Here is a 22,613-nt window from a genome sequence, read left to right as displayed (position 1 = left end):
GGGGGCAAAACTATGGGGGCACTAACAGGGCATTCTTAATGCGAGGGGCACTAAGGGAGTGTAACTGTCTTGGGGGAATAACTACTCTGTGTGGGGCTCAAAGTTGACTCGGCATAATTGGGCGTGTATGATAGGCATTGGCAGAGATAAAGGTGTAGCTAAAGATCCCTTTACACGTGACGACGATCTGGCAGAATGTTTCCTTCCTGACAATCTGCTGATCGCTAGCAGAGGAGACCAATGCATTTACATGCAGCGATCTCCTCCAGAGTATGGGGAGGAGCGATCATTAAAGCTAATCTGCCACTGGGAAACAATGATCTTTTGGGCTGCACAAAACCTACAATTACCCAATAAACAAGTGTTTTGCTCGTTCATCGGGTAATCAGTGGTGCATTTACATGGCCAGATCATTGCTAACGAGCATTACTAGTAACGCTGGTTAGCGATGATCCGTTAAATTGTCGGCCCGTGTAAAGCGCCCTTTAGTGTAACAAAAATTTGCTGAAGCACACGACATGTGCTGCCGATCTTGCCCCTCCTTGAGCTTTTCCAAAGTACACCAACCAATGTAATGGTTATTCCTCATTCTGTTGATAGGGAATAACTTGAAATTTCCAGAATACCCCTTTAAAGGGACACTGACAGGCCCAACAAGCATATTTAGGTATCTATATGACAGTACAGGTCTTATAAGGGGTATTAAAATCATCTAAGTATCCCCCCTGTCCACATTCTAAATACAGTAAACTGAAGTTTTATAACTTGCTTAAACCGTCTTCAATCTGCCCAAGGGGTGGCGTTTCACCTCCACTTGCGCCCAGCCAGCCGCTCCCAACTGCAGTTTTGAAGCGCCGCCCAGCTCATCAATATTCACTTTGCTGGTCGGCTTCTGCTGTCCCCGCTCTGAAGCGCTGCGCTGAACAGTGCCCGGCGCATGCGCCGGATCTTGTGAAGTCGGGGACAGTAGTAGCCGCCCAGCGAAGTGAATATTGATGAGCTGGGCGGCGCTTACTGTACCGGACTTCACAAGATCCGGCGCATGCGCCGGGCACTGTTCAGCGCAGCGCTTCAGATTGGGGACAGCAGAAGCCGCCCAGCAAAGTGAATATTGATGAGCTGGGCGGCGCTTCAAAACGGCAGTTGGGAGCGGCTGGCTGGGCGCAAGTGGAGGTGAAACGCCGCCCCTTGGGCAGATTGAAGACGGTTCAAGCAAGTTATAAAACTTCAGTTTACTGTATTTAGAATGTGGACAGGGGGGATACTTAGATGATTTTAATACCCCTTATAAGACCTGTACTGTCATATAGATATCTAAATATGCTTGTTGGGCCTGTCAGTGTCCCTTTAAGGTCCCTTTCACACAAGCGAGTTTTCCGTACGGGTGCAATGTGTGACGTGAACGCATAGCACCCGCACTGAATTCTGACCCATTAATTTCAATGGGTCTGTGTACATGAGCATTGTTTTTCACGCATCAGTTCTGCGTTGCGTGAAAATCGCAGCATGTTCTATATTCTGCATTTTTCACGCAGCCCTGGCCCCATAGAAGTGAATGGGGCTGCGTGAAAAAGGCATTGCATCCGCAAGCAAGTGCGGGTGCGATGCGTTTTTCACTGATGGTTGCAAAGAGATGTTGTTTGTAAACATTCCGTTTTTTATCATGCACGTGAAAAACTCATCAAAACGCATTGCACCCGCGCGGAAAAAACTGAACAACTAAACGCAATCGCAGACAAAACTGACTGAACTTGCTTGCAAAATAGTGCGAGTTTCACTGAACGCAGTCTGAACGCATCCGGCCCCAGTCCGCAACGCCCGTATGAAACCAGCCTAAAGCTGGAGTACGAAAAGCCAAATTCCCCCCCAGTGTCGACCAAATGAACGGCAAATCTCAAAGAAGGTGAAATAATTCACTTATATGAAAAATTCCTGTTCCAAAGATCGGACATGCTGACCTGCAGCTCTATGCACCCCACCACTGATCAGAGGGTATTCAAACCCTCAGACGTGGACTGGCCACAGACCCTACAGGGAATTTACCTGGTGGTCCAATGCCCATAGGGCCAATTGAGCCCTCCTCACTGCCACTGGCCTGGTATATACTATAGGGGGAACTATAGGGGTTAATATGTGAGGAAGTCCAGGCACCATGCTGAAGGTAGGGCTGGCTTGGTGTTGTGGCCTACATCTCACCTCCTAAGCCCCCTGCTCCATATCCGTATCAGAGACAAAAGAGGACAGAACCTGCAGCTATTGGTGGTCACCACAGAGGGACATGGTTCTGTGGGATGGTAGTCTGTGCTGCACTATGGTATTACTGACCCTGGCATATTGCATTGGCCCGTCTACTTGTTTTGTCCCACCTTCTATCAGTTTGGACCCACCTACAACATTGGGGCCACTTTTAGGTTTTTCCAGGGCGACTTTAAGTTCCCAGTCCCCATTAGACCTCTTACACATATTTCCAACACATTTGTATGGTCAGAACCTTATGGCTCCTTGTGTGAAAAGTCCATTTTTCAGGTATAATTATCTGCTTGAATAATTTTTCATACAGACATTAGCACAACACTAAACTGAATATAGAAGCGTACACCAAATAATACAATAATATACACATTTATGGCGTCTGAGGGTTCTGGAGCAACATGCTATAGGTTTATCTATTTCCCAGGTCTAGAGAGAGTGAGGACTGCGCCTCCAGGTCATGGATGATGATGATGACGACCTCCAAATATATTCTTCATACATCCAGCAGGGGGAGACATCCTCACAAAACGCTTGAAGACCCCCGCTCCCATTCTATGCCTCCATAGTAACATTCCCACCCCTGAGCGTGCGCCCATCTTTGAGTCTGCGCAGCCGGCTCGTCAGTGCGCCTGCGCGGGTTAGACCTCAGTCATACCGTGTGTCCCGGGCGCCGCCGGCGGATTCTCCTCAGGACACGGTTTGAGCTGCGCTTGGAGCCCGAGGCCGGACTTGCAGCCATGGCGCAGATCTTGCCTATCCGCTTCCAGGAGCACTTTCAGGTAATCTATGGGTGTGAGGGGAGAAAGGGCCATTGAGAGCAGCTGCAGCAATGGTGAATAGCGGGTCTTTGGGGGGGGATGATTGGTGATGATTGCTGGAGGGCGACGGACGAGACGAGGACCACTCAACCTGTGTGAGGAATAACGCAGCTGTTTAGGGGGCTATGCATTATGGCGGGGGGATGCGTCTTTTGTGGGCATGGGGGTGTACCGATGCATCCCTCCAGGGGAGGGGTTAGTAGCTCTTGTGCCCCCCTGTGTGATGTAGGTATGTATTGGTGCCAGGTCCACAGTGGGCCTGTCATAGCTGATCTGCCCTCTGATATATGGCTGATTCTGTCATTTGTAACCCTTGAATGTCTGCAGTCCCCCAGATTTGGCCTACGCAGGTTACATGGAAGCTGCGGCTAATGCAGATGTGCAGATCCCCCCCCCCCACCTCCTCTTAGGGTTATTGATTTCCAGCAGTGAGGAGAAAGGAGGGGTGCTGTGTGCAGGGACGACTCTGGGTACCAGTGGAGGTGGCACAGACACAGATTTTGGATGCCCATGTCATCTGCTGGTACCTCAAGACATAGTAATCATTCATCGTCGACGCACTGGAATGGCTGGCAGAGAACTCATTCATCCTTGTACAGTATTTCTCTGTAGTCATCGCAGCAAATATCAGGCCAGCACTAAAGAGGTTAATCTGCATTAACATGAATAGAGAGCAGGAAGTGAGCCTTTCTTATCACGAGGGTCCTCAAGTGTCGGGACCCCCTGTCTTCCTTTTATTTGTTGCTTGTGATTGCGCTGGAAGACCCTGCTCTCAGCTGCGCTTCTGTAGATAGGCCTCAGATGTGACCGAGCCGATGACACAGTCTCCTGCTGTTCCAGGGTAATTGTGAGCAACTTACCCAAGGTCAGGAGCAAATGGAACGCTTGTGTCAGGGATATGTGCTGTGCCCGGCTTCTGCCGCGCTGCAGAGGTCTGACTCTTTCCGTGGGGTTACGAAGGGCATTGAGAGCGAGTTCTGCCGATCGAGCGGGCACGAGATGGATCCACCAGCGTGAAGATGTGTGGGAGCGTGCTCCTGGAGACCTGAAATGCAAATGATGAACCAAGACAGGAATCTGACAGCTCGAGATGTTTTTGTCGCCCCCATCACATTGACCTGACGTGGGTTGCCTGACAGAGCTTCAAATGTAGGAAATGTATGTGCGTTTTCCGTAGCTGTGTCAAAAGTGAAAAAGGCAAAAAATCTTTCCATTCAGAAAGCAGCAGTTCTGGGGACACCTTAGCAATACCGCCATGTAACGTAAAGACAACCTGCACATGTTGCGGATTTTCCTGCCAGGAAAAAAAGCAGCGCTATACAGTACCAGCAAGGTGTATCAGATTAGCCAATTGGCATGGACACATTGCATATTTATTTATTTTTCCGTGTAGATTTTGAAATGCGAACCCATTCAGTTGAATGGGTCCACAATCGCGGAGATGCTAAACGAAAGCTTGGATCGGAAGCACTACGGAGTAGGGTTGTTTCGGGTATCGAGCTTTCGATACCCAGTCGATACTTTTGCCTTTTATCGATACTAGGCTGTGCTACTGCACAGCCCAGTATTGGCGAACATGGCCGCGCTGCTCTCAGCACGGCCGTGTTCCCTCAGCAGCATGGGAAGAAGGAAGCAGTCTCTCCCTCCCCCTGTGCTGCTGCTGCCACCAATGGGAACGAAGAGGAGGGCGCACTGCGCCACCAATGATAACGTTGACTATCATTGGTGGCGCAGTGCACCCCCCCAGTATAAAAAACATTGGTGACACAGTGCGCCCTCCCCAGTATTAAAATCATTGGTGATGCAGTGCGCCCTCCCCTGTATTAAAATCACTGGTGATGCAGTGCGCCCTCCCCTGTATTAAAATCATTGGTGCCGCGGTGCAGTGCACCCTCCCCAGTCCCCAGTATTAAAATCAGTGGTGGCAGTGGCCACAGAGTCCCCTCACCACCTCTCATTGGCGGCAGTGGCAGCTTCTGATTGGAGCCCCAGCGGTGTAATCCTGGGGCTCTGATCGGTTACCATGGCAGCCAGGACGCTACTTAAGCCTTCCATGGTAATCTCCCTGTTACTGTGTGTACTATGCACCCTAATAGAGCTCTATCAGGATGAATAGGACAAGGGATTAAAAGGGGGGAATTTTTAGTAAAATTTGTAAAAAAATTTTTGCATGGTATCGAGACCGAATCAAAATTTTGGTATTGAAACAACCCTACTACGGAGTGCCTCCACACCGGAAAAAAAAATAGACTTGTATTTTTTGTGGTGCGTACGGATCTGCATTTTTTTTGAAGATCCCTTCATTTCAATGGGGCTGCAAAAAGTGCGGCGAGCACACCGTGTGCGGAGCCTGCACATGACCGGTATCTGTGTTTTGTGGACTACAAAACGAATGTGGTGGAATGAATGGGTCACATTGGCTCTTGGAGTGGTAAATATGGCTTCTAAAATCTATTAGTTTGTCAATCGCTATCTGTAGGAGTACCTTACAGCAAGTAACCGCGGGCATCAGACTGGCCTTCTGCCGTTGTATGACAAGAACCCTCAGTCAGGCCTTATGTCCGTGACTGTATTTTTGAGCATAGCACAGTGACTTCTGTATTTCTGATCCATGTGGCCATTCTGCAAATTAAACAACATGTCCTATCCCAGTGATGGCTAACCTCCAGCCGTGGTGAGAACAGCCAAGCAAAGGGGGCATCTTGGGAGTCGTAGTTTTACCACAGCTGGATTTCCGGAGGTTAGCCATCAAAGTCCTATTCCCTCCATGCTGCGTGAGAGAATAGTCCTTTTTATTGACGGGAGTGAGAAAAATGAGTAACGCACAGTTGAAGGTTTCCATATTTTGCCGATCTCTGGTTTGTCGAGGCTTCTGTTGAGCACAGTCAATGTAAAGCTGTCCATGCAGGTTACTTATAATCCTGTCTACACAATTATATTGGGATATGCTGTTGTATGAAAAGTGTAGTCTCACCATTGACCGACCTGCGCAAACTTATTAGGAAATTGTTCCCTACAGTCAGCTGAGTTTCTGATCGTAAGCCGGCAAAACTGTGGGGGCTTCACATTCTTTATAGTTTCCCAGCAAATCTTTCAGCCTGTATCCGGTCCATGGAGCAACAGGCACAGGCAAGTCCATGGCAGACAGTTTGTTTTCATGGTATCTTCACCCACAGAAGATTTATCGCATTCACATTTTTGTGGGTAAAAATCAATTCCCCAAAATTTTGCAGTAAGTTTGACCGCATGACGACATCTATACATGACGTAAATTAAACAGAAAAACGTCTGTGGATTTGGTTTAGGCGGCGGGCATCCGGCCGTGTGCTCCCTGCATCACGGATGCGGACCCATTGACTTGAATGGATCCACAATCTGGAGCTGCGGTGCGGAACTGAGGCATGGAAGCACTACAGAGTGCTTCCGTGGTGTTTCTGTCCGTGCCTCCGCAACCCAAAAAAATAGAACTATTTTTTTGCGGTGTGGACGGATCACGGACCCATTCAAGTTGAATGGGTCCCGATCCGCCCTGGTGGTCCCCAATGCACGGAAACGGCCGCACAACGGCCGTGTGCATGAGGCCTTACATGCAGATTCTGCAAATGATTTGCCGCAAATTTTATTCTATGCGTTGCAAGGCTGAAAATCCGCAACATAAAATGAAATGCAAGTCATTTTTCACTTCTCTTCCCCTCACAGCTTGTAGGTGAGATCTCATCAGCTTTAGGACTCGTGCACATGAATGTATTTTTTTTTTTTCCGTCTGTGCCTGTTTTTTGCGGCCCGTATGCAGATCCATTCACTTCAATGGTCCACATAAAAAACTGTATTTACTCCATGTGCATTCCGTTTCTGTATTTCCGTTCCGCAAAAAAATAGAACATGTCCATTATTGTCCATATAATTTGTGGCCATTTATAATACATACGGATAGGGTTTTCAGAAGTGTAGTTGGGAAAACCCCTTGCAGATTTTGGGTCATGCTCTGGGTTTCCAAGTCTAGCAGGCCCACTGTGTATATAAAAATCTTGGTGATTTCATATATTTGTGGTACTTGTGGGAAGACGGTGGGGCCACAGCAGCCTGACACATTAAAGGGGTTGGCCACTTTCTTGGTCAACTTACTGTTGACCAATGTGTATGTAACATGACTATATGGAACTTCCTAATAAAGTATTTGATATCCTGCACCATTTTCTATATTTTGTAAGGTATGGCCCCTGGTAGGGCAAGTCTTTTGTGCTATCTACACAGAGGTCTTGTCCATAAGATGGCCACTAATGGCGGGTCATGTGACCAGGCTAAGCCCCCAGTCTCCTTCATTTATATACACTGCACTTGCACGGTTGGAGTTTGAATGGAGGAGGCTGAGTGATTTGCTTGGTCACATGACCCCCGATCAGCGGCCATCTCATGGATAGGACCTTTATGCAGACAGCACAGGACATTTGCTCAGCAAGGGGGACACCTTACCTACTCCTAGTCAACAGTTGCCAGAAAGTGGCCAACCCCTTTACCTATAACTTATGGCAGAATATTGGCCTAAATTATAACAGAATTCTCCTCTAGCTCTAGGCTGGTGTAGATTTCCGCTTCTGGCGCACGGACAGCAGAAAATGAGACAGATATAAATTGGTTGGATCTTTCTCCTGCAGGCACCCATGCACATTAGTGTATTGTTGCCTGAGCTCGCCAAGTACAGCGGGTTCGGCTGTCAGTCTAAGGCTGGGTTCACACCTGAGCGTTTTACAGCGCGTTCCTACGCGCTGTAAAACGCTCAACCAGGAGAAACCAATGATTCCCTATGGGAATGGTTCACACTTGGGCGTTTTACAGCGCGTACGATCGCGCTGTAAAATGCCCGACGCTCCAAAAAGTACATGAGCGACTTTTGGGGCGTTTGTGGCCATAGGACACTGTAGTGAATCACACAAACGCGCGTCAAACGCGCATTTACTATTACAAAAACGCGCATAAAAATGCGCGTCAAAAACGTGCGTAGAACGCGCGTTTGCGCAACGCTCAAGTGTGAACCCAGCCTTAGGCTACTTTCACACTTGTGTTCGGTGTGGATCCGTCTGGTATCTGCACAGACGGATCCGCACCTATAATGCAAACGCTTAGATCCGTTCAGAACGGATCCGTCTGCATTATATTTCTGTAAAAAAAAATCTAAGTCTAATTGTTAGTCAGACGGATCTGTCCAGACTTTGCATTGAAAGTCAATGAGGGACAGATCCGTTTGAAATTGCACCATAATTGTGTCAACGTCAAATGGATCTGTCCCCATTGACTTACATTGTAAGTCTGGACGGATCCGTTTGGCTCCGCACGGCCAGGCGGACACCAAAACGCTGCAAGCAGTGTTTGGGTGTCCGCCTCCTGAGCGAAATGGAGGCGGAATGGAGACTGAACTGATGCATTCTGAGCGGATCCTTATCCACTCAGAATGCATTGGGGCTGTACGGATTCGTTCGGGGCCGCTTGTGAGAACCTTCAAACGGAACTCACAAGCGGAACCCCGAACGCAAGTGTGAAAGTAGCCTAATGTGTATGGGGTGCTCCCTACACATGATTTTGAGGGAGAGAAGCATCAGACGAAGTGCATATTTTTGCCTGATCCTTTTGTTCTCCATTAGTGATGAGCGAACTTCTGTTTTAAGTTCGGCGTCTAAAGTTCGGCTTCCGGTTAGCGGAGAATCCCGATATGGATCCCGATATGGATTCCGACTTCCGTTGTGGTCCGTGGTAGCGGAATCAATAATCGGCCATTATTGATTCCGCTACCACGGACCACAACGGAAGTCGGAATCCATATCGGGATTCTCCGCTAACCGGAAGCCGAACTTTAGACGCCGAACTTAAAACAGAAGTTCGCTCATCACTATTCTCCATGTTATGGAGACTTATTGACAATGCTCCATTGGGAAACATTATGCAAAGGGGGATCTCCCAAGGAAAGAGAACCATCTTGTTAGCGCCACCTTGAGAAATCTAACTTTCTAACCAGCCTTGGAACATATAGAAAAATAACCAAGCCAAATATCCATCTGTAGACAGTTGTTACGTGGTGCTTGAGCCTCATCAGTGCAGAGACCAGTCCTGTATGGAGGCATACTGTAAAGTGCTCCATGGTATGCAGACTTATTAGCAATGCTCCATGGGAAAAAAGTATGGAGAATTGCTCCATGGGAAAAAAGTATGGAGAATCTCCCAATAAGCACCATGAAGTACTTCGAGTAATTCTCCATACAGGGCTGGTCTCTAAGGAGAGCCCGTACCCTACTGAGCTGCATACAACGCATCGCACTCAGCCAGCCAGAATCCTAGTCCGTACCGATGAGGGGTAAGCACTGTATAATAGCTGTTTATGGATGGATATTTGGCTTGGTTATTTTCCTTGTCATGTCCCAAGGCTTGTTAAATTGTCGGATTTTGACTCGTTGGGAGCCACTTCCACAAGGTGGTGCTAGTGAGATGTTCTCTTTCCTTGGGAGATCCCTCTTGGCATCTTTATCTTCCAGGGGATAAGCTGCCGTCAGAAGTGTCTGTCAGTGGCTTTCTCCTCTCTATCCATTGAATACACATACATGTGCAACAGAACCATACATACTATACAGTATGTGTATGGGGAAGTCGGGTGATATAGCTATCGGCTGACTGATCGTTTGGCCAACAGCTATTTCATGTCATTAGGCTGGCTTTAGACTGGTGTGTGACATGCAAGTCTATTGTAAATGAACCTCTCTATGTTAATTCTTAGAGATACCCTTTTAACTAATGTGGTTGCAGTTAAAGGGGTTGTTGGAGCATTGGATCGTTTCTAACTCTGATGCTCCCTTTTGCCCTGCGCTACATTGCACAGAACAAAGCTTTTTTTTTTTTTTTGAACGGGTGACGTACTGGGCTTCTCATGAGCATGCTAGATGGAGGCTTCCTCCTAGCAGTGAGCCTGGTGACATCACCGGCACAAATGGGGGGGCTTCGCCCATTAGTGCTGGTGACCTCACCGGGATCACTGCTAGGAATAAGCCTCCACCTAGCATACTGAAAAAAGCCAGGAATGTAATAGTCAATAAAAAAAAACAGTGCATGGGGGAGCATTGCTGCAAGAAATGCTCCACTGATACAGGCTAATTGTGTGAAGGGGAGCTTATGTTCGGGTTCTGAACCCAGACAACCCCTTTAAAGGGAATCTGTCACCTCGTTTTAGGTTATAGAGATGCAGACATGCACGGCTAGATCGCCGCTAGCATGTCCGCAATATACCTGTCCTATAGGGCTGTGTGCTGTTATTTTGTTTAAAAAATGATTTTAGAGATATGTAAATGAGCCTTGTAAGGTGCCCGAGGGGCTGTACTAACCTTCTTGGTGCCCAGTCACGCCCCCTGTGAAGGAGCCCAGCACCGCCTGCGTCCTCCGAATCTCCTCCTTTCTTCATAGATTACGGCTATCTAACTGTGAAGAAAGGAGATTCGGAGGACGCAGGCGGCGTTGGGCTCCTTCACAGGGGGCGTGACTGGGCACCAGGAAGTTTACTACAGCCCCTTGGGCACCTTACAAGACTAATTTACATATCTCTAAAAAAGGACACAGCCCTATAGGACAGGTATATTGCGGAAATGCTAGCGGCGATCTAGCCGTGCATGTCCGCCTCTCTATAACCTAAAGCGAGGTGACAGAATCCTGTTAATGGTGTGAATAGTGTCTGTGTACTCACCTGACAAAATGCTTACATGTGACAGTCACGCTGACAAGTCATGTGGCTCCGAATTAAACCCCTTGCATTAGAGTGTAGAGGACGATCACTTTTACAAAGTGATGGCGATAGAATGGGAATAGATGGGCTAAAGAAACGTGATGATGATGTTGGTTTATCCTTTTGTATTGTATGTTTTTTGTGGTGCGCAGTTGGAGGCCTTCTAACTCTGGCTTGCTGTGCAGGAGAATTTCAGTAAGCAGATGTTCAATATCTATAAACGTATTTCGGAGATCTCCGAGCTGTGCACGCGTCCTGATGCAGCATCTTGGCCTGTAAGAAATGACTGCAGTAAAAACTGATGTTCTTTTATAGACTGTTACCAGTCGTGTCTGCAGCCTTCACTGATAACACTCCAGCAGTCTGCAGATACTGGCTCACATTTGCTAATGTGGGTGCACCTGGTTTTGACATCAGTTATGCTAAAAAGTGGTGCAATATGGCACATCTACTGTAAATTTAGAGAAAGTTTAGTCCAGAAAGGGGCAGGCTGCAAGATGCGCCATTTTGTACCAAACACGCACAGCAGTTCTGGAATAAAATTCTGTCTGTGTAAACCAAGCATCGGACACGTGCCTATCCTTTCACCACACGGTCATCCCGCATGAGCCCCTGTGATACATTTGATGCATGTCTAGACAGTCTGGGTTTCCACCATGTATCTACCTCACACACAAAGGCAAGTTTTTTTATTTTAATTTTTTTCTATTGTGATTTACCAAGATCATGGCTCAGCATGGACATATGGCTAAAGGCATTGTGTCAAGATTTAAACTTATCCCGTATTCACATTGTAAGGGAGAAGTGGAGGCATGACTGTTTGGATCCCCACACCAATCGCTAAAATAGGTGCCCTCTGTCCTCTCGTATGAACAGTTTGGTTGTTATGGTGGCCTGGGGCCTTTTGAAGGCTCTGAGGCCTGCCATAGTAAAGTTGCTATCAAGCCCTCCTGTGGCAGAGCTTAATAGGAACACAGTGATTTTTGCCATAGCTTGTAATGGTAAACCCCTGCAATCCAAGCTATTATGATCACATGGTGAAGGTAAAAATAAAATGAACATAATTGGTATCACTGCATCCAAAAAGGGCTTAAAGGGAACCTGTCACCAGTTTTATAGTGTCCTAACTAAGGGCAACATAAACAAGTGACTGATTCTCTTCAAAATGCTGGGTCACTTTCTTTATTGACCCAGTCAATCTGCCAACATCTTGTATGTAAAAGCTCCAGCTGATAATGATGAGTCATGAATATTCATGAGCTCCTGACTCTCCCCGCCCACCTGCTGCTGATTGACAGTTATTTTCCATAGGAATCAGCAGCAGGTAGGCAGGGGAGTGGCTATAGCTCTGAATGAAATATACGCTGGACTCAATGACATCACGCTGGACTCAAATCAGCTCATTAGCATGCGGCATCTTTGTGTGTATATTATGAGGTAACCATCTGTCACACCAGTAAGTGAATACATCTAAGGCACTTTTTAGTAGTTAATGATTGTATATAATTAGTTAGATTATAATCAAATATCCACATGACAGGTTCCCTTTAACTATTGAAATATAAAAGCATTGATCCTGTAAGGTGAATGTTGTAATGGGATAAAATCTAAATGCGGGAATCAACGTTGATTTTAGTTGCTTTGCTTTCCAACAAAATTGAATGAAAAGTGATAAAAAATTCATAGATGCCCCAAAATGGTATCAATAAAAACTATAGCCCCTCTCGCAATCAGTGAGCCCTACATAGACATAAAAATAAAAAAAATCTGAATATGAGCTGTGCGCTGCGATTGGCCAGTGCTGCAGCAAGGGACACGCCTCCTACAAAAAAAATCTGTCCAATACAACAGACGGAGAGGAGACACCGGAGCCTATACCGGGCGAACGGAGCGGCGCCCAGGCATACTAGTAAGTGCAGGGGGACCCCTGGGCGCCGCTCTGCCCACAGATAGTTTGTTTTTAGTTTGTATACGAGTGAAAGGTCCTCTTTAAAGCTGTGGTGAAAACTGTGGTAAATGTCTGGGTGATGTGGGATCGGTAAACAGCCTAACTAAGCTCAAAGGTGTGCTTATCTTTCTTTATTTCTCCTTTTCTGGTTAAAAAAAAAAAAAAAAAAAAGGCCCCCTTCCCATGTGTGACAATTAAAGCAGACATACTTTTTTTTTTTCTGGGTTGGGGGGGGGGGGGGGAGAGATAACATGCACAGAAGGCCACAAGCCCCCTTTTTCTTACCCACACTGGCTGATATCACTGTCAGCTTAAGTATAGGGTAGAACTTCAACCTGCTCTATTTCAGGCTATATAGCAGCTAGAGATACAGGTTTTGAATTGTGGCTTTAAAATTAAACTGGGATAGCTGCTATACAGCCAGTGAACCAGTAGGGTTGGGAGAATATGGGCTGCAGGTATATGCAGCTCCAACGTCACCCAGCTGCATCTCATAGCTATGGTTCTCCGCTTTAAAGCAAGACTTGTATCTCTAGCTGCTATATATTCTGGGATAGTCCGCCTTACTATTGGCTCTATCTAATAATCCTTTGGCTAATGAAATACCTCCCTGTCAGCATGTATGAGATACATCCTTGGCAGGAAAAAGGGTTAAAGGGCATATGTCAGCTGATTTGTACCTATGAAACTGGCTGACCTGTTACATGTGCGCTTGGCCGCTGAAGACATCTGTTTTGGTCCCATGTTCATATGTGTCTTCATTGCTGATAAAAATGAAGTTTTTATATAAGCAAATGAGCCCCTTGGAGCAACCGCGTCGTTGCCATTACTGCTAGAGGCTCAGCTCTCTCTGCAACTGCTGAGTCCTCTGTACTTTGATTGACAGGGCTAGGCTTGATGATGTTTATACTGTTTGGCCCTGTCAAAGGGCAGAAGGTGTACAAGTTGCAGAGGGAGCAGAGCCTCTAGGTAGGCTCATTTGCATATATTAAAACATAATTTTTCTCAGCAATGCGGGCAAATATGAACATGGGACCAACACAGATGTCTTCAGCGGCCAAGCGCATATGTAACAGTGTCATAGGTGCAAATCTGCTGACAGATGCCCTTTAAGGCCTTTATTTTGACCATGTTAATCAGTTAGGTATAGAGATAAAACTGGTATATCACTGGGATCACAGATTATAATGCCTGTCTTAAAGAATTGTTCCTACAATAAGCATTAATGGCATATCCCAGGGAAATAAGAAACCCGATATTAGAGAAGTTGTGGTCAACATTTGGTTTATGGAGGTTGATTGTTTTTGATATTTTAACTAGGGTTGTTGCGGGTATCGAAATTTCGATTCCCAATCGATACTTTTGTCCCGGTATCGATACGATACTGAGATTTCCATTTTTTTTCGATACTGTGCTGCGCAGTCTAGTATCTCCAAACATGAGTGCGCTGCTGTCAGCGCGCTCATGTTCCCTCAGCAGCACAGGGGAGAAGGAAGCAGTCCTCCCTCCCCCTGTGCTGCTGCCACCAATGAGAAGAGAGGGACGGAGGAGGGGCAGGCGCACTGCGCCACCAATGATATGACTTTTCCTACACAGAGCGGCGCCCAGCGATGTCCTAGCACTCACCATTATTCCTGGGCGCCGCTCCCTTTGCCCGCTGTGCCCCATTACTGTCGCCTCTCCTGCTCCACATGCTAATTTCTATCGGAGCGATGGGGAGGAGATATCAGCTTCACTAGTGGGCGTTCCTTCTCCCTGCGCTGCGATTGGACAATGCTACAGCCAGGGAGAAGGAACGCCCACTAGAAAAGCTGATGTCTCCTCCCCATCGCTCCGATAGTAATTAGCATGTGGAGCAGGAGAGGAGACGGTAATGGGGCACTGCGGGCGAAAGGAGCGGCGCCCAGGAATAATGGTAAATGCTGGGACATCTCTGGGCGCCGCTCTATGTAGCCTAATACTTAAAGTCTGGACCCAGGAAAAGTAGTCTTTAACACATAATACAGGAGGCGGGTGCCGGCAGCAGAATCACATTGCCGGCACCCTGCCCCTGACATGGAGCTGCACCTCAGGGGTTAACTGCCGCTGATCTGCCAGTACCCGCCTCCTGTATTAAGGGGTAATTATCATTGGTGGTGCAGTGTGCCCCCCACCCCATTAAAATCATTGGTGGCACAGTGCGCCGGCCCCTCTCAACCCCCCGAGTATTAAAATCATTGGTGGCAGTGGCCACAGGGTCCCCTCCCCTCCCCCTCATTGGTGGTGCAGTGGCAGCTTCTTATCAGAGCCCCAGCAGTGTAAGCCTGGGGCTCCGATCGGTTACTATACCAAGTAAAAAAAAAATAATAAAAACGCCAAAATATTAAGTATGAATCACCCCCTTTTCCCTATTTCACATATAAAATGTATAAATAATAAACATTACATATCACCACGTCAGAAAAGTCCAAACTATTAAAATATATAAAAAATCTATGCGGTGAACGCCGGAACTGAAAAAATAAATAAAAACTGCGCAATTCGCCATTTTTTTAAAATGCGGAATGCACGTTGCTTTTTTCGCTTGGTATCGAGTATCGCAATACTTTTTCATGGTATCGAAACCGAATCAAAAATTTGGTATCGCAACAACTCTAATTTTAACCATATGGTTGGTACAGTTGTAAATGAAGAGAGCCGTTGCAGAGACCCATTCACATTAGGTTATAAACTTCAGATAAATAGAAATGTGGCTTTGACACGTAATCTTATATAAGCAATCCAATAGTTTGGGTGAGAGCTTTAGGGCACAACCCCGTCAGCTAGTCTGCTATAGCTATAAAGTTTCTGTTCATTGTTTTGCAGCATATTGAGGGCACTGTATAAAATATAGACAAATCTTTACAATTTATAAGTATAACCATTGCCTCGACTACTCTTGTGTCAATAATGGTGATGGACCCATGCCGCTGTTGTAGAGGCACTTAGAAAATGGAGAAGAATAAAACCAGTTTCCCCTGGGGTATTCGCTGCGGTGCTGTCTTTGTGGAACATCCTGCGCGTATCTTGCTTCGCTTACCTTTTCTCGCAGTTTGCCTCTGTAATAGTTGCCTCGGGTTAGTAGTTTATTCAAATGCAAATTCATGTTCAAAGCTGTCCCAGAGCTCACTATGGGTATTGCTGTATTGTGTTGGTATTTAGAGCAAAACCTGTCATGGCTGTTCATTGTAAGAATGTATGAAAACGAAAGTCCCTATAGAAGAAGTGGAAAGGGTTATTTGATAACAGATTGACTTGTACTTTAGCTATAATGATAAATTCTAATATTAATACAGGGTGGCCCATAAAAAAGTAGCCCGCCTCCAGTGATAGTATGGCAAGAGGAACCAGCAAGTGGATTGTTTTGTTGTTGGTTTTTTTTTTATACCCACAAGTCTCAAAAGATGCTGAAAGTGGTCCCCGTTCGTGCCTATGCCTCTTTGGGCACGTTGGATTATGTTGGCTGATACAGTTCACAGTTCATGGACTGTGAGCAAGAGGTTATGGCCACCACATTCTCCAGGCTTGGCCACATGCCATTTTTATCTGTGGGGAAAGTGTCCGCTAACAATCCACATCCCCTGGATGATCTCACGGAGAGGATCACTAACACCATCCGCAGCACCACAAGCCGTATCCGCCGACATAATCCCACCTGCCCAAAGATATGGAGACCAGCATCTCTTGTGATTTGTGGATAATAAAAAACAAAAACAAAAAACAATCCACTTGCTTGTTCATCTTGTCATATAAGATGCTGAACACACCACAAAATAGCACCAAACACATACATGTATGAACATGAAAAGTCTTTATTAGATATACATTACTTGTAACATGTATAAAAACAGCAGCAAGGAAGGGGGAAATCTTCAGTGAGGAACAAAACCCTAGAGAGGGCCGAGGGGTCAACACACAAGGGTATACAGATTGCAGAGCCAGACATAAGAGCCAGTGAGGTAATAGAAGCCACCAGACATGAATCCGATAATAAGGCATAATAGCAGGCCTATGTGTGGAAATGAAGAAGCAATAACTACCCCAAGGTGCGTGTTGATCCCTCAGCCGCCTCCTCCCGAAGATTTACATATCTCTAAAATTATTTTTTTAACTAAATAAAAGCACACAGCCCTATAGAACAGGTATATTGTGGACATGCTAGCGGCGATCTAGCTGTGCATGTCCGCAGCTCTATAACCTAAAACGAGGTGTCAGAATCCCTTTCATATCAGAGTCATGTCTCAAGGCCTGTTTATATGGTTGAACATTGAGTTATAGCAGGCATGCTCAACCCGCGGCCCTCCAGCTGTTGCAAAACTACAACTCCCAGCATGCCCGAACAGCCTACAGCTATCAGCCTATAGTACGGCATTGTGGGAGTTGTAGTTTTACTACAGCTGGAGAGCCGCAGGTTGAGCATGCCTGACTTATAGGATAGCAGCTACCTTACATCTGGTGGCATTAGAGGCAGAGCTTGTTAATGGCTCATCTGCATCCCCGTCTTGCCATACTATCACCTGATATTGATGACCGATGAGCTCAGCTGCAGTAACCCACTACACTTTGAACAAAGCTGTGTTTCCGACTCTGTACAGGTGGTTAGTTCTGGCGCTGGAGGCTGCAGGAAAAGGGCGCGGGGTGTCAGATCCCCACTGACTGGGTATTGATGACCTAACTGATGGTAGGTCATCAATGCCAGGAGTCTATAAAGTGGTTATCTGGAACTGTAATGGGGTATTCCAGAAGTTTAATGCTGCATCAGTAAGATAGGGCATTAATATCTGGAAGGTGGGGATCTGACACCCTGCATCCCCTGAACCGAAAGTCGGCACTAGAACTACATGGCTCCATTCATTGTGTAGCAGATGGAGCTGGTAACTGCAGCACTATTCCCATTTACTTTAATGGTTGCAGCTCCATCCACTACAAAGTGAACAGAACTGTGTAGCTCCAGTGCTGGAGTTACAAGGTAAAACCTGATCAGATATGGGTGGCCTATCATGATATTAAACTCCCGGAATACCCCTTTAAAATGAATGGCCCATCCTTAGGTCAGTCTATGAATATCAGGACGATCCTTGGAAACAGCCGTATTGTCATACAGTATATTTATTGTGTTTTTTTTCCTTAAATTTCAGCTTCAGAATCTGGGAATCAATCCAGCCAACATAGGCTTCAGCACTCTAACCATGGAGTCTGATAAGTTTATCTGTATTCGGGAGAAGGTCGGGGAACAGGCTCAGGTGGTTATCATTGATATGGCAGATGCAAACACTCCACTGAGACGTCCAATATCTGCTGAAAGTGCCATCATGAATCCAGCCTCCAAAGTCATAGCTCTGAAAGGTGAGTCTCACACTTGACCACAGCAGCTCCATTACAGTGAATTCTCTTATATGCGCTTATTATTCAGGACTTATGGAGATACAGCTGGACTGGACGGCAGTTCTCAGAAGTTTTTTTTTTTTCCTCAACTAACTATTTACTCTTTTTAGTTTCATACCTGACACAGTAGGACATCATCCATACACCTATTTTTGACAGTCGTCAAAGAAATCTTAACATTTATGGCCTGCATTACTATAATGGTCATTCGTTTATTAACCCTTTTGTTTTTCTAAAGGTACTTTCACACTAGCTGCAGGACGGATCAGACAGGATCCGTCCTGCCGCTATTTCGCCGTGCTGCCGGACTGCTGCTCCGTCCCCATTGACTATAATGGGGACGGGGGCGGAGCTCCGGCGCAGCACGGCAGTGCGTGGTGAGAGGCCGCTGGACTAAAAAGTCGGACATGCAGTACTTATAGTCAATAGGGACAGAGCGGTAGTCCAGCGGCACGGCGTAATAGCGGCAGGACGGATCCGACAGGGTGAACAGCCTGTTGGATCCGTCCTGCCGCTAGTGTGAAAGTAGCCTAAGTAGCTATTGTAATGTTTTTTCACGTGTCTGGACACACAACTCTATTATGCAGTGAGGCTCCTAGAAGGTGGTTCTAATATAGATACTGCTGTTGAATAACATTTTTTCGTAATTTGTTTTTCATCATTTGCCATAAATGAAACCCATGGCAAGTAGTATAAAGATCCTTTTTCCCCTCCACAATCGAAAATGTACATATAATGTATGTCTTGTTTTTGATAATGTCACATGCAGTATAGAATAGACGTGCAATGTTAGTAAGTTAAAGGGGTTGTCTCACTTGAGCAAATGGCATTGATCATGTAGAGAAAGTTAATACAAGGCCCTTACTAATGTATTGTGATTGTCCATATTGCCTCCTTTGCTGGCTGGATTCATTTTTCATCACATTATACACTACTCGTTTCCATGGTTACAGTCACCCCACAATCTATCAGCTGTTGTCGTGCTTGCACACAAAAAAAAAAGTGCCAACCTTTCTGGTGTCCAGGGAGTGGGAGTGCACATGGTATAGCTCTTTTTCCTATAGTGTGCAAGCAAGGCCACTGTTTCAGGGCGGTTGTCACCATGGAAACTGGCAGTATACAGGTGAAACTCGAAAAAATTAGAATATCGTGCAAAGTTCATTTATTTCAGTTAGGGCTCATCCAGACGAACGTATGCTGTCTGCAAAAATGTGGATTTTTTTTTTTTTTCGGACAGTTCAGCATGTCCGCAAAAAAAACTGATTGCTCTCAGTTTTTTTGCTGATCCATAGACTTCAATAGGGCCATGTGCTGATTTTCACGGACAAGTATAGGACATGTTTCATTTTTTTGCAGAGCCGTGCAATGGAAGTAAAGTGCCCCATAGATGTGAATGGGACAACATCTAATCCGCAAAAAAAATCCGCATTTTTGCGGACAGCATACGGCCGTCTGAATGAGCCCTAATGCAACTTAAAAGGTGAAACTAACATATGAGAGACTCATTACATGCAAAGCGAGATAGTTCAAGCCTTTATTTGTTATAATTTGGATGATTATGGCTTACAGCTTATGAAACCCCAAAGTCACTATTTTGAGGTCCCCTTTGCTCAGGGGATATGGATTAATTAGCTGGCTAGAGTCTGACACTTTCAGCCTAGAATATTGAACCTTTTCACAAAATTCTAATTTGAAGCTGCATTAATGCAATTCCTTCTAATTTGCATTACTGAAATAAACAGACTTATGCCCGATATTCTAATTTTTCGAGTTTCACCTGCTTAATGTAATGAAAAAATACTAGCAAGCAAAGGAGGCAATATGGAGAATCACAATACGTTAGTAAGTGCTTTGTATTAACTTTATCTACATGATAAATACCATTTGCTGAAGTAAGACAACCCCTTTAAAAGGATTCTGTCACCTCCTTTTACGATTTTAAGCTGGCACCATCGCTATGTTGACTAAAGTAGCTTATTTCCAGGACTCTTCTTTTTACTTTATTTCGTTTAGTAGTTTTGATGTAAAAGCGATTTTTATGTTATGCTAATTGGGGTCCAAGGTGCCCAGGGGGGCGTTTTTCTCACTCTCCGGTGCCCAGTGACGCCCCCCTGCAGTGCCCAGTGATGCCTCCTGATCATCAAATAACCTCCCACAGCCCAGCAAACGGTTACGCCCCCTCCCCACATCATAATGTACCTTATAGAAATGCCCCGTCCTTCTTCCTGTCTGCGGCCAGAAAATTCTCGCAGGCGCAGTACCGCCTGCGCGATCATCAACCTCCTGAGGGCAACAGCCTCAAAAGTCTCACTGGGCATGCGCCGAGCCCATTGATGTGACCTGAGCACTGTTGCCCTCAGGACTTTGATGATCGCGCAGGCGGTACTGCGCCTGCGCGAGTTTTCTGGCCGCAGACAGAAAGAAGGACGGGGCATTTCTATAAGGTACATTATGACGTGGGGAGGGGGCGGAACCGTTTGCCGGGCTGTGGGAGGTTATTTGATGATCGGGAGGCGTCACTGGGCACTGCAGGGGGGGCGTCACTGGGCACCGGAGAGTGAGAAAAACACCCCTCTGGGCACCTTGGACCCTAATTAGCATAACATAAAAATCAAACACTGCAAAACACTACGGCCGTCTGAATGTGATCTTAACTGTATTTGGGACTCAAGAACTTTTTTGTAGCAGGTTTTTATTAAACATTTAGCTATCTTTGGCTTCTACTAACTCTGCGTTTTACCCTATGCAGAATGCCGTTCATAGTGAAATCCATTGGTCTGGCTCAGTTTAGTCTTTCTCCTCTCTTAAATGGTCTTGTATGACCAAATCAAAGTTCAGCTTTGGTCGTCATTCAGCTTTGGCGTTTGTTCAGAAGAGGAGAGTGTCTAGAGACCGAGTCACCAGACAGTCTGATGGATTTCACTGTGAATGGCATCCTGCGGCAAGTAGTGTAAAACATAGAGGCTGTAGAAACCAAAACATAGCTAAATAAAAAAACATGGCAAATCTAATGCAGCAAGAAAATGCTTCAAATGTAGCAGAGCCTTCAATCTTTATATTGTTGCTTTTCTGAATGAGGTCTATAGTCTCCCCGATCTCTGCTGGCCATAAACTGAGAACATTATACATTTCCATTAGCTGCCTGCACATTAATAATAGTTAATAGAAACCAACAATGTTCTGTCCTGACATCACCATGAATTTGTGACGCCCTTACTTTAGCTTAGTGTCCTGCTGGATGTAATGAAGGTGAAAAGGCAACCAAGACGTTAGTATTTACCATGTGCTGTCATCTAGTATACCATGCTGGAGTTACATGTACTAAAAACTGAGAATGAAGGAGAATTCTATAAAGGACACTGTTTTTAGACATTTCCACTTTATATATACCTGGCTGCGGTGATGATCAGTATACATGTGACCACTGCATCCACTTAGAGGCACTTTACTGCTCCGGCCAATATCAGCGCGGTATATAGGGTATCACCTATATTTTGCCTTAGTGAAACCAGAGACTGGTATGAATTTGGGCTGTGTATTGCGGTTCATTCACATGAATGGGACTGAGCCATGTCACTGATGGATGTAATGTCGCAGCGGGGGAGCTGGAGCCGCACATGCTCGGCCACCCTTACACTGCTTTGGGAGCTCTGAAAATAGTGGTGAATGTAGAGATGTCCTCGCCATTTACCAGTAGAAGCTGAGCATGCTCTCTCCGATATTTCCTGAACTCCCATAGCAGTTGAGAGCATGCTGTGCATGTGCGGTGTGCTCTCCTTCACTTCTGAAAATAGGTGCTGGTCTCAGAAGTAGTACAAGCACTTATCTGACATTGATGGGGTATCCTAGAGAAATCACGTCTGAGATGGGTATTGCCTTTTAAAGTCAGTGTTTTCATGATAAAGGCTTTCTTTACTAGCAGGGTAACTTCCTTTTTAAGTCTTAATCTGCTTATTTTCAGATTTTCTTTTCAGTGTTAGCATGCTGGCCACCTACACATGGCAGAAGCAGCCATTTTGGCCCTTCACAGGGTAGCGATTCACCGTGTGCTGGTGGCTGCCTCTGCTGCGTGTCGCTGCTGGTTACACCGTGTTCCTGGGCCTCTACTGCATACTTCAGCCTGTTGTCTCATATCCTCTATAGTCTCTTGCTTCTTAGTATTTAATATGCTGTTCCCTTCCCTTTCTTTTCCGTTTTCTTTTTACTTATGCTTTCTATCTTTTGTTTCCTTCTGCTTTCTCTTCTCAAACAGACGGTGAGTTTTTACTTTGTCCTGTCTCTTATGACTTTGTGTGTGAGTAAACGTTCATCAATATGGACAACTGTTATGTCTCAGTTTATGATGCTTGGCCAGCAGTTTGTGGATGTATGTTGTACATGACTTCATTTTCTCAATTCTTTCTTCAATATTTCATTCTTGCATTTTGTGATG

The 22,613-nt window shown here is 45.8% G+C and overlaps 1 protein-coding gene across 1 annotated transcript in view; it reads left to right on the top strand.

Moving 5' to 3' along the window:
• The first annotated feature begins 2,885 nt into the window (after positions 1-2,885).
• The window catches only part of CLTCL1 (clathrin heavy chain like 1), a 71,059-nt gene continuing 51,331 nt past the window's right edge, over positions 2,886-22,613 (top strand). Inside the window, exons 1-2 of the mRNA XM_044275543.1 lie at positions 2,886-3,032; positions 17,935-18,142. Of these exons, the coding sequence (XP_044131478.1) occupies positions 2,991-3,032; positions 17,935-18,142 (250 nt within the window). The 5' untranslated portion in view covers positions 2,886-2,990. The remainder of the gene's footprint in view (positions 3,033-17,934; positions 18,143-22,613) is intronic.

The sequence above is a fragment of the Bufo gargarizans genome, chromosome 1 (genome assembly GCF_014858855.1).
Source record: "Bufo gargarizans isolate SCDJY-AF-19 chromosome 1, ASM1485885v1, whole genome shotgun sequence".
Lineage (NCBI taxonomy): Eukaryota > Metazoa > Chordata > Amphibia > Anura > Bufonidae > Bufo > Bufo gargarizans.
The sequence above is the reverse complement of the archived record's forward strand: the minus strand, read 5'-3'. Positions and strand labels throughout refer to the sequence as shown.